The 12,634-nt window shown below is 39.7% G+C and overlaps 1 protein-coding gene across 1 annotated transcript in view; it reads right to left on the reverse strand.

Moving 5' to 3' along the window:
* Window positions 1-3,536: 3,536 nt before the first annotated feature.
* Window positions 3,537-12,634, reverse strand: part of CCDC186 (coiled-coil domain containing 186) — a 32,386-nt gene continuing 23,288 nt past the window's right edge. The window contains exons 10-16 of the mRNA XM_030453327.1: window positions 11,737-11,879; window positions 10,084-10,339; window positions 9,371-9,560; window positions 8,177-8,257; window positions 6,986-7,196; window positions 5,769-5,988; window positions 3,537-5,042 (exon numbers count right to left, since the gene is read on the reverse strand). Coding sequence (XP_030309187.1) covers window positions 4,959-5,042; window positions 5,769-5,988; window positions 6,986-7,196; window positions 8,177-8,257; window positions 9,371-9,560; window positions 10,084-10,339; window positions 11,737-11,879 — 1,185 coding nt within the window. The 3' untranslated portion in view covers window positions 3,537-4,958. The remainder of the gene's footprint in view (window positions 5,043-5,768; window positions 5,989-6,985; window positions 7,197-8,176; window positions 8,258-9,370; window positions 9,561-10,083; window positions 10,340-11,736; window positions 11,880-12,634) is intronic.

Genomic DNA, 12,634 nt, shown 5'->3' on the forward strand with positions numbered 1-12,634 from the left:
CTGTGGTAAAGCACCCTGCAAATCCTGAAGGCCTGAGGACTTCCTGACTGCAGGGGATCCACTGGCACAGAAGCAACAAACACAACCAACAGCACATTTATACTCATTAGATGAGAACAACTTACATTTACACACGCAAAAATCTTGCGAAATCCACCACAGAGCCACTGTGGTTGAACACAAAATAGCCTAAAAACAAACGGAACAACAAAACCCCACCCAGAGCTATTAAAAACCCCTTAAAATAGAGCAGGGATTTCCACTTTCACAGTCAGCTAGACGAGTCAACTTGAACTGTTAGTTTTGGGTTATCTATTTATCACCCAGCAGCTCCAGCACAGCCTTGCTTCTGGGCTTAACACTGATGTGCTGTGAGAAGCTTTGCTCTGACACGAAGCTGTGCTGCAGCACTCTGACATACAGACCTTGGGGTAAAACAGGGGGGGGAAGTTGTCCACCAAACTGCTACTTGCAAACACCACGGAAGCCAAGGTCAGTATTTGAGGAAGGTCAGGTTCAGGCTGCTGTTGGGAAACTGCAGCACTAAGGACTCACAGATCTCCAATAAATCTTGATTTTTAGGCTCATCTGTCAGTAAGAGCTGGATCTGCTGTCAGGGGAGAAGCTGGAATGAAAGTGATGAACTGGGAAGCAATTCCAGCAGTCATGCAGCAGCCAGAAAAATTACTGGGAACCCCCATCCTAATCCTGGAAAGCTATTGGTAGTTTGCCACTAAATTTCAACAGAAAATAGGATACTTTTCTCACTTAAGGTACTCTTTGAGATACTGCAATAATCTCTACAAATCATCCCCTTCATGGTCTTTTCCCCCCCTTTTCCTGTCTCCCTACAATCTGGCTGCAAGTACAGGACCACCCATACCAATCTGATTCCCAGATTTTCAATATAAGCACAGCCACAACGATCAGCAGTGATCTGACAGCACCACTTTTAATTTTTTTTTTTTTTAAGGCAACAATATAGTGGCTAAACCCCAAATTAGACTAGGTCTTTGCAAGGGAATAGACCAGAGCTGCTGGGACTACAGGTTTCTCAAATTCCAGAGACAGGGAGCAGTGAACCTGCAGCAGTACAAACCACAGACCCAAATCAGGCTTTCACACATCTGCATGTTTATTATTTCAAAGTACAATATATACATAGTGTATAGTGATATCTTCAAAAACTTTATACAGCAACAGGTATCTACAAAATTAAATCAACAGACATTCAGACAACATACAAACACATATTGGAAGATTCAACATAGTCTCAGTTAGAACACGAAAATGGGAAGGGACATCCCCAACCACCTCGGAAAAGCTCTAAATACCACCCAGCTCTCCCTGCAGCGCAGCCCTCAGCCCTTCCTCAGCTTTCAGGTCGTTGTGGAGACAGTAAATCTGATTTCGAGTGCCACCTACTGCTGACATTCACCATCACAGCTGCTTCCAGGGGAAGGGTGAAGGCCCATCCTGACAACCCTTGTTCTCTGAACCCCCTTTTCCTAGATTCGAGTCTCTGCAGCCTCAGGGCACTCAGCTTTACACTTGATTCAGTGGAAGCCAAAGATCTGTTTATTTTTTTTTTAGTTGCAAAGTAAAATATTTCAAGACTGTAATTTCAATTGTATTAGTTGGAGATCCTGCAGGTGTTGCAGTGAAGATAACATACCTGAGGAACAAGTTGATCTTCACTGTTTTCTGGAGACTAAAATTAAAAATATTGCACAAGTCTATGTGGCAGAGAGCCAGCAATTTCTGTGGCATAAAATAGTATTCTTCAGTTCAGAGCTTTAGACAACAGTGATGGATTTTACAGAGGGTGGAAAAGCATAAGCAGCTTTCCTGTAGGGCCTCTAATGACCTCGGGATGTGCAATGTTTGTATGAAAAGAGCACCCTGAGTATTTAAGAAACAGATGTTTAAGTCTGTAGGACACAACTAGATACAAGCTTGGAACTTTCAAAAGTAGCCTGTGGCAATTACATGTCTAAAGGACACTGAATTTCAGTGACAGGTACGTAGCTAACTGCTCCAGGCTGCTTTCAAATTAGTTTATGTCTAAAATTCAGCTTATCTGAGGACAGTTCTCAATCTCAGGATCATCATAAAAAGTTTCCAAAACAAAAGCACATGAAATGCAATTGCTACACATGCCTTGCACCCACTGTGCACCAGCTGGTGCTCACCTCTGTCAACCAACCCCCAGAAACACCTTTTCACAGAAGTGTCCTTACATGCACCAGTAGTACCACGTTCCTGACAATCCACCCTGTGGAACCAACAGGCACAGGGCTTGCCAGTAAAATTTTTACAGGTAACACACTACTGCCTCTCAGGAAAAAGCAACAGATTTAAGCGAAGTTGCTGGTTGATCCCATCATGCACTCATCGCAATCTGGGCTTAATGGATAGAGAGTCATTTGCCAATGTGTCAGCTAGAATGAAATTTCCATCCCTAGGTATATTTAAAATAATGCTTGTAGAAGACTTTGTGACTTCAGTTCATGAAAACACCGTGCACAACAAATGAGGTGGTATTTTGGCTTCTTTGTGTGTCTCCATAACCAAGAAAAAAGAAAAAAAAAAAAAGTTACTAGTGCTACAGAGAGGAAGCAGCATTTCCAGCAGGGCAGGAGGACAACTAACTAGTTTTCTCAAATAACTTAAAAGGAGAAACAAGCATGCCAAAAAGAAATAAGAATTTCCACAATGTCATTGCACTTATTCCATCTGCTCCCCACCTCTCCTTCATTCACATTGTACACCTGGAGAACATACCGGATTACAATATTAACATAGTATCTAAAATACTGGAGTCATTCAGCTGAATGCCTGAAAATATCCAGAGATCTGGTACATTAAAGCATGAAAACACAAACATACAAGAGCTAAGCTATGTTTTGACATGCAAAATGTTCTAAATACTTTTTTCTAAGCAGAAGGTCTTGTTCAGTCAAGAACAACTGCCTGTTCACTTCCTGGAAGCTGGTGACAAATCTGTTTCAGCAGAGCCAGGTATTTTCCTCTTCACATCACTTAAACAGCAGTAAAGCAGAGGTAGTCCCATGGCTGGACTGGTCCAAATTCCCCTAACACTTCATATAACCATTGCTCTTAGGAATTAGAAAAATATATGTATAAAACCCCACCCCAACTAAAGGCTCACAGTTTCTACAATTCTCGGTCAGGTTCTAAATCATTTCCTTCCACTCAGACTTTGTACAGAAATCCTTAAACCTTTGACACTGCAGGGACCTGCCATCCAAGACTCCTGAAGCTCTCAGGACCACAAATCAGGTCTTGACCCCACAAGGACTTGCCTGTTTTTAAAGTAACAACAAAGTCTCACTGTCTTGATTCAACTCAATCAAACCAAATCAGACCCTTCTGTTCCATTTGGTTCATTACAAAACTCAGTGGCATCTGAAAATGGAGTCAACACCCCTAACTCACTTAGAATTTTGGATAAATTACCCTCCTGTGTGCTGACAGATTCAGGCCCCTTGTTTTGTGTATGATGCAGCAAATCAGATTACTCCTCCCCCCACCCTACCCCACCCCCCCAGTATCCTCTCTAATTAAAATAGCTAAAGCATTGCTATTTTAAATGTACATTAAATCTTTTTTCATGAGAATATGAAGTTCAAGTATTTAATAAAAAAACAAAGTCTATATTTACACTGTGAACTGTTCAATTAATTTTGGTCAAAATGCAATAAATACAGAAATCTATGCACTTACTGCTGGAATATAGATATTTCAGTACCTGTAAATTCTGGGAATCGGGGAATTAAAATGTGAATATGATGTTGTAATTAACCAGAATCTTGTCACCTTGATATTCTTCTTCCATCACTCCCTCAGCCACTGCAGGGCTAAGTAGAAGTTCTCAGTTGATGCCATTTTGGCCAACTAATTCTTCACAACAGTAAAATTAAGGAGTCACACAGACTTCTGTGCCACTTTCACAGTCCAACCAATAGATTACAATCCTATCTAGATATATTCCCCATTTCTTACTTCACTATTTTCACTAGCTCATCTATCCACAGTTAGTGAGAAAATTTAGTTAGCTTCCATTTGTCTAAGAAAACAGATTCAAACACAATGTCCACCCTGTACACACACAAGAATGTCTAGTTAAAACTCCTACCTTCTTAATGCTGTTCATTATGAAGAAGGCCAGAGAACTTTATTGACCAATTATCTAATATCAAACTTTTTTAAATCCATGTTGAAAAATCAAGGGTTTACAAGACTTGTTGAACTGACATTTGTTTCTGTTGTACATACTCAACAACTGAATCAGAAAGCTCCTTTATCCCTTAGTCTTACCACTGTTTGACTTCTTTTCAGCAAAGAAACTGACCAGTTAAATGTTAGTCTGAAGTAGAAAATATGCATTATTATGGCCACTACTTAAAAATCAGAATTCTGTGACAAAGCATTTTTCCATGTGTAGGTAAAAATGCTTAATCAACCTAAATATCTGAAATAATATGCAAAAGGGAAATAATGTCCAGAAGCCCTTGAAGCTCAGTAACACTTGGGATATGTTCAACAGCAACTAAGACATAATTGGTTTAATTTTTTTTCAAGCTCCATCATTAAGAGACTGATTAATTACACAGTGCAGAAATTTAAATCTCACTGCAACTCAAAACATAGTATGCACTACAAAGCATCTATACATCATTTCAAATAAAAGCTTTAGATAAATGTAGTGTGTGGTAAAATTCAGAAACACCTCAGGCTGGTATTGAGCAGACAGAACCATGTTGACGCCAAACCCTCACACGAGTAAGCCTTTATGGTTAAAAAAGGCTATATATGCAAAATGTCAGATCCTTGTGCTGGCAGGCAACCCAATTTCAGAAAAAATGTGAAAAACAGTGGTCTGTTGCACCTGCCTTCTCCACATCTTCATATTGGTTATTCTATGGAAGTTTTACTTATGTCTGCTTTATTCGCTGCTCCAGTTCATGCTTGTGTTTAATAAGTCGTTCTATTTCTGTTCCTAGAGTTTGAAGGTTTTCCTTTGGGAGAAAGAAAACAAAACAAAACACAACAGGGTATGTTATATATAAGGAAAATGAGTCAATCAGCACAAAACACACTAAACTGAAGTTACTGTTTAAGTCAGCAAATTAATACTTTCAAATATCCAGAACAAGCACAAATTATTAAAGAGAGTTGGAGAAAACCAAGCGTATTTCAATACAGGATGTGAAGCTCTCAACAAGTCTTTTTTTGCAGTAACTGATGCTCTACAGGCTGTCTAGAAAGTATAGCATTCAAGGGGAATGATAACTGTAGGAAGAGATCTGCAACTTCTCCAGACCACTGCAATCCAGCTAGCTGCCTGTGCAACGTTTTCCAGCCTGCCACCCTTCCCATGCAGCAGGCACACTGCCCCAGGAGCTCAGTGGGGAATGCAGGTTCTGCAACAGGGACAGGCACATAAAACCCATGCCCCTGGCTCCACATGGCTGGGGCAGAGCCCAGAGCCACCCTTCTCCACCCACAGGCAACCCAGAGCTTATTTCAGGCAGCAGCTCATTAGTACAAGATACTGCTAGGGTCTCAAAACAGAGGTTCAGTCATGTTTCAGAACTCTTTTGACTAATCCAGTGCTATCAGCAGCACCATTTCACAATGACCTGACTTCTGAAGAGCCTCCTCCTTTCACCAGTATGCATCTCTTTGAAGGCTGTACCTCAGAACCACAAGAACTAAGTGGAAGGACTGGCATAGCTACTCACTTTCAGTGTAATATTTTTCAGTAATGTATCTTCTAACACAGCCTGCAGCTTCCTGTTTATTTCTAAGGAGAGTTCCAACGTGAGCCCACTATCTGCAGGATGAGATGTATACAGAGATGCCATAATCCCACCCCGTCTACTCAAGTGTACTTTGTTGAAGTCAGAGGCCTCTGATGAGAGTGTTCCAGCTTCTTCCCGCAAAATGTAACTCTGAATAATTCTGGAGGAGAAAAAAAAATTTAAAAAATCATCATAGCACTACCAGGCAATGCAGTCAGACATTGAAGTAACTTTCAATCAGTACTGCACTACTTAAAAGGCATCAGACAACTTCTGCAATTTCTAGGTCACAGGGAAGCCTAGGATAGCACAAATACTGCTGGAGATGCTGGTATTTAACTATTTAAAGGTTTAACTAAACTATTTAACTAAAAAAGGTTTAACTATTTAGAAGCATTCTGAGAAAGTAATATTGCTACCAGAGCAAAAGTTCTTAAAAATGCCTCTCTCTATTTTTCCTTGCTGAGAGACTCTAAACAGAGAACCTGAAGCTTTTTACAGATAAGACAAAAATTACAAAGTCTCTGCTCAAGAGTCTTCACAAGCTGTGATCATGTTCTATGAAATGGTACCATATGAGCACAAACAAGGGCTGTACTTAACAGATCACTGTACTTCCCAGAGGAAGGTATAAGCCACAATTTCTTCCCCTCCCAACTGCAGTTCCAGACAGCATCCTGTAAGATGAGTTTTCCATCTAAGTGGAATATTGTCCCACATGTTAAATATAGACCACCTTTGCCTCAGATATATTGTTTGGTACACATGCCAGGCTGCCATCTGGAATTATGCAGATTCTCCTTTCAAAACAAACATTCTTTAGGTATGTGAAGAAAATGGACTCTCGTTAGCCAGTGGCAGCAGTCCACCTCACGTCAGCCACCTGGTGACCATTTTGCTACCAAAAAAACATTGCTGCTGAAATTTCCTGCTGAAAAAAATTAGTAAACAATTCAGCAATTGCTGTAATTGCAGGAGAAAGACAAGGCTGAAAAAAACCCTAAGACTAAACCTACCTTTGAGATCTACCATCGCTGCAATATTCTTATTGTTTTAAAGATTTTCATTTAGACAGTGACTTGATTTACATAAAATCCAGAATACTTGTCTGCTGTACCAGCTCAACACTGAAAAACCAAACAGAACTCAGAACATACTTTGTTTTTTTCCTGATTTCTTCCACCAGCTGTTTAATGTGATCCTCCATAAACTCCATCTTTTCATTTTTTCGTGCATGTGCCTTCTGTAGCCTTAGTATTCTTTCAACCAAGACAGCCTTGTCCACCTCTGGGAAGCTATCCACAGCCACTGAAGACCCTGTGTTCTCAGGCGACCGATCCTCGTTGCTGCTGCGTGCATTCAGGGACCCTGCCAAAACACCTCCAGTTGTAAAAGCTCTTTTTGCTTTCATACCAGGTAAAATGCCTCCAGTAGTGCAGTGCAGGCATCCATTACATTCCAGTAGCTTAGGATATTTTCTTCAGAATGTCACTTTCCCTTATAAGCTATTGAGGTTTTCTATAAACCATCCCTATACCATTGAAATGATGCTAAAACAGCCCAGGTGTTGTTCCTTCAGCACAAGCATGCTTGCTGCAGTAATGCTTATTCCTGCACCCTGCACAGTAAATTTATATTAATTTATATTAGTTTGTACAAGACTGAGCTGATATTAAATGCATGTGTTTTGGAGTCCACTAAAATTACACAACCATGAAAACTGTGTACAGAACGACAACAGCCCTGTGTACTGATCACTTAAAGCTTGAAATATTTTCTTTTCTTTCTGGTCCTTTCTCTAAGTATTTACCTCTCTTATACAGTGAGATTACAGGACACTGAAAGAACTAAGCAAACTTAAAACCCAAGGATACTGAAGCAGTAACAGACGTTGCTTTCAGTGCTAAAGATGACCACTTGACTCCCAAACAGACAGAAAGCAATAAGTTTTACAAGCATGCTGGTGCCTCTAAATGTATTCATTGATTTATCATTTACACAGTTGCAACTGTCAATAGTGTAATTAAAAGATGTTGGAAGCCACTGATCATTTTTGTGTTGCCTCTGGCAGCACTTAAGAAGGTCCTCTTTAAACTGGAATCCCCTAATATTCTCAAAATATTAAAAGGCACTAAGAATAAGCTCTCATACTAAGAATAAGCAGCTACAAACTGCATTCAGTCAAGTGCATTTTGGTGGTTAAAGGTTATTTTATCAGCTTTAATGGGAGGTTGCCCACACACTGCATATGCACAAACCCCAGAAAGAGCAAGGCTCACAGCAGCACACCATGGCAACCTTATTAGATCCACAGATTGTTTTGGAAGCCCTGCTAGATGCTGCATTACCTGATGAACTGGAACGGCTCCCCATGCTGCTGACTTCTTTGTCATAATTGCCATTTTCCATCTGATCCAATTTCCTCCGTGCTGAAAGTGTAATAAAACTATGGTTACCAACAGGAGATTAAAAACCCCCAAAAAATCACAGTGTTATACAATATACAAGAACTCTAATTCTCCCTGACTTGCACTAATTTAATGTGGCTTGACAACTGAAAGATAATGATAGCAAATAAAAATTTTAAGGGGAAAAAAAACCCAAACCAAAAAGAGCTCCCTTCCTCTCCCTGCCCCCAACCACTAAGCACATGGGTACAACATCCACCAAGATCCCTACAGTGCATCAGCTGCCAGTTGGAGGATGTAATGCCATACACAGGGTTAATTGGGAACAATAAAACTTATTTGATTTTACTTTTGATTAGGACTGCCAAGTAAAAAACTACTGATTGACAGAATAGTAACTGTTCTGGGATCTCATAGCTGTACCACCATTGGGAGCTGACTGGCATCCTTGTGCCAGAAGCACCACTCATTCAGGAGGGATCAAGAGGGAAAGTGCACAGCTGTTCATATACAGACAAAGAGAAACACAGAACGTGCCTTGCACAATGCCAATAGGATCTCTTCTTTCAAATGCATTGCAAACAGATGTGATTATATTCAACTCTATTTGTGTTCAGAGTATATGCATTATTGGGTATTTAATGATTTCTATTTGTTGACAAAATGAGTCATCAGTGTCTCCATATACATCTTTAGAAATTCAAATGATCTATTTAATATACTAAAAAAATAACAGTCACCAGCATTTCCTGATAGAGTCATCAACTAGGAAACTTCTAGCAACATATTCATACACTCCTACACAAACCAGGATCCATATATACCCACAGTGACATTTCGGTAGTCACATACATTGCAACAAAGACCACCATATCTGGAAATAAGTCTTTCACTTTATATCCAAACCTATTTCAGAAGTTATATTTAAGACTGAAAATTGACATTAAGGTCTGCTCTCTGCAAACGTGGTTTCCAAGACCTAACTTGCTCACTCTCATTGTCTTCAGGGACAGGGAGAGGTTGAAGGGCTACACTCAAACAGTGCACAGAGGCAGACAAGACCCAGTCTCTACCAGACACTGTGAAGGGGCTTACAGATGGGGCTGACTCATTGTATCTGAAAATAATTTCAACCTAGCTGAAGTTGTTTTGAGAGATCTTTCAGGTTTGCTGCATGCTTGCGTTTCTGGGTAGCCAGTTCATCTTTCAGTTCATCCACATGGGTCTTCAGTGCTGCCAGCTCTGTCTGCTCTGAAGTTAGCTGAGCCTGGAGGGTCTCAACCTCCAGCTTTCGCTGATCCTCCTCCTTCTGCAACTTGGTGGCCTGAAATTGCAGTTTTATTTTCAGCCATATAAAAACCCAAACCAACACAGCTTAACCATACCGCATGCTCAACAGCCTTAACTCTACTCTTTTCACCTGCAAATCACTCACATTTTATATTTACCACTCAGGCTAAACATGACCACTGTAAATGAATATGCAGCACAGTGTAATGCTGCAGTGAGACCTCTGAGCTACTTCCAACAGATCTACATGACACAGTAGAGAACAATGTCATAGTCACCATGAGGGTGGTAAGACCCTGGCACAGGTTGCCCAGAGAGGTGGTGGAACAACCCAGTAACACCCTCTCATTCCAGTGCAGTCTGGCTCAGGATTTGTTTCCCCTAGAATAATGTGTTCATACCCACTGATATTATTCCATCAAATTAGCAAACTTCAAATGAGAAACTGTGGTCACGTAAGTAAAGACACAAGGTGGATTTCATGTGCCATGAATTTAGCAGCATCAGACATCTAACAAGTGTAAAACCCAAGCTGTACACACCCAAGCTGTACTCACCAGATCATCTTTAGTTTGCTGAACACATTCCAGCTGAGTGCGCAGCTCTCTTTCGCTGTAAGAAAGCTTATCCAACTGGCTCTGTAAGGAATTGTTTTCAGACTGAAGCTGTGCATTCTTACTGGTTAATTTTTCAGTGAATATCAATAGCTCAGATTCTCTTTTCCGACTACCTTCAATGTCCTTCTGGAGATCAGCAATGAGAGAATTGAAACCATCTACTTCTTCCTTTAAAGCACTGATTTCTTGTTCGTCTCTGTCAAAACAATTGTATCTAATATTATTAGGGATAAGCTGAGCTTAAAGATGTGACATCTTACTAAAATAAAAGCATTCAGGTCAAGATCAAATAAGGCAGAGGAAACAAATTAACCACCCTGAGGCATCTGTTATGTCACTTGATAGTTTTAAATACCAAGAGAGCTTGCAGATTCCATTTCATGACATGTTGCAGTGCTGAAATGACAGGTTATCTATATCCACAGAAGGATTTACTGTCATTAGCTCCCCCAAGGAAGACAATCCCTCTGCATTCAACTTCATGAGCTGCAGAACCAGGTATAAACAAAAAAATCCCAAAACCAGATCCTGCAAATTCAACATCAGGGTTGTTCTCTAAGAGGACTTGCCTTAAAGAGATGGGGAAATAGCCCAGTTTTGAACTTTTCCAAGACAGCAATACAATAACTTTTGAAACATCCTTACCCAAGTGGTGCAGCTCCAATTCACAGGACCCATCTTACTCCACTATCCCCCCTGCCAGTCCTTTACAAAGAATGTTCTTGTTTCTACTGAAGCACTCCTATTAGGAGACTTTTGATCTACCACCTATAAACCATTTGAGTGAGAAATGCCATATCTTCAGTTATGATCAACATTTTAGAGGAAGTGACAGAAACGCCAAAATTAAATAGCTGTTAAAATGTTACAGATTAAGAATGTCCTCTTCTCACTTGTTCTTGCCATATTATTTCATTAGTTTTCAATCACTGAATTTTCTACATCTTTCTAAAACCTTACCTGCCAACATCAGCAGGAAAACTCTCACCCCTCTTTCTCGCAAGGAGTATTTTTATTCAAATTATAAAATAAAACTAAAATTATACAAAGCAATGGCACACATCTCATTGAACTCTCTGTCAGACAAGTGTAACCACCAGGAGGCTCAATTCACTTTAAACCAACAACCCCATATCTATGTTTTTTGAGCAGAAGTGAGACTTGGGATTAATGATTCAAATCATTCATCATAGTGAAAAATACCTGTAATTTTGTAAAACTAAGTAACTGAATTCTACTACAACTCCATTGCTACAAATTACATGCTTCCAACATGAGGTTCCTGTGGTCAATGACAACAGAAGTTACCTAGCATTACACTGCCAAAGGATAACACCTCCTACAGAGTAGGAAAGCAATCACTACTTATTCCAATAATGGAAGAGGTAAGAATTAGATTTAGCAGTCTTGTCAGAGATCACCTAGGTTGTCTACAGTACTAGTAATACTGACTTAGATTAGTAAAACTCTTAAATTAGGACAGGGATTCTTCAAATTACAATACAATTTAAAGTGCTGAGGATTTCATTTAAAAAAACATCTTTCCACATCCCAGACATCTTTTGAATCATTTCTCCAAGTGCACAGCTGTACCTCTGATGTTGATCCTGCAGACGATCTACAGCTTTGACTCTGTCCAGCAAATTCTGAATTTCAGCTTTCTGTCTATTAATGATTTCTTTATATTTGGATAACTCATCTTCTGTTCTTAAACGCTCATCTTCTAGACACTTTACCTAAATAGAAAAAAAAACCAAAACAGAAACTATTTATTCTCCCTAATTTCAGATGTGAATGATTCTGATCAAATGTTTAGACTACTGTACAAAGCTCCTGTTATTTTTTGGTGATTCCAAACAACATTCCAAATATCTGAGATGAAATACAGTCAAAATAATGGAAAAACAGAGGCAAAATAATGGAAACCACCCCTCCCCCCCCAAAAAAAATTTTAAAAATTGACCAACCTAAACTAGTATTGGTTTTTTCCAAAGTTTCAGACTTACCCATCTAATGGAGCAGGATTCAAAGACATTCTTTGCCAGTTATCAATCTTCCTCCCTTTTTCTAAGCTCCTATTGAGCTAAAACACCACTCTAATCTGTGGCCAGATCAGAAGATATGGCTACCATATACTTCTTAACAAAGATAATGTGTATGACCTCTACAAAACTAGCTTCACAGGCAGGAGAAGTTTACAAGTATCATTTTATAAAGTTACTAAATTTACAAGATGTTTACTAAAATCTCTCTCACAAGTTTTCAATCCAGTGAGGTGCATATCATGAAACAAAACCTTGTTGTACTATGGATCAGTGCATACTCTTTAAGAAAGGCAGCCCAGAGTCACAGTTACATATCCCTTCTAGACTCATGCCAGCCAGTTTCTAATCACACTGACTACTCTGAAAGGAGTAAAAATACAATTAACAGACGGAATAAAATCTCGTTCCAGTACCCAACACTATGCCTTCAGCCTCAATGCAACCCA

The sequence above is a fragment of the Calypte anna genome, chromosome 6 (genome assembly GCF_003957555.1).
Source record: "Calypte anna isolate BGI_N300 chromosome 6, bCalAnn1_v1.p, whole genome shotgun sequence".
In the NCBI taxonomy this organism is placed as follows: Eukaryota; Metazoa; Chordata; class Aves; order Apodiformes; family Trochilidae; genus Calypte; species Calypte anna.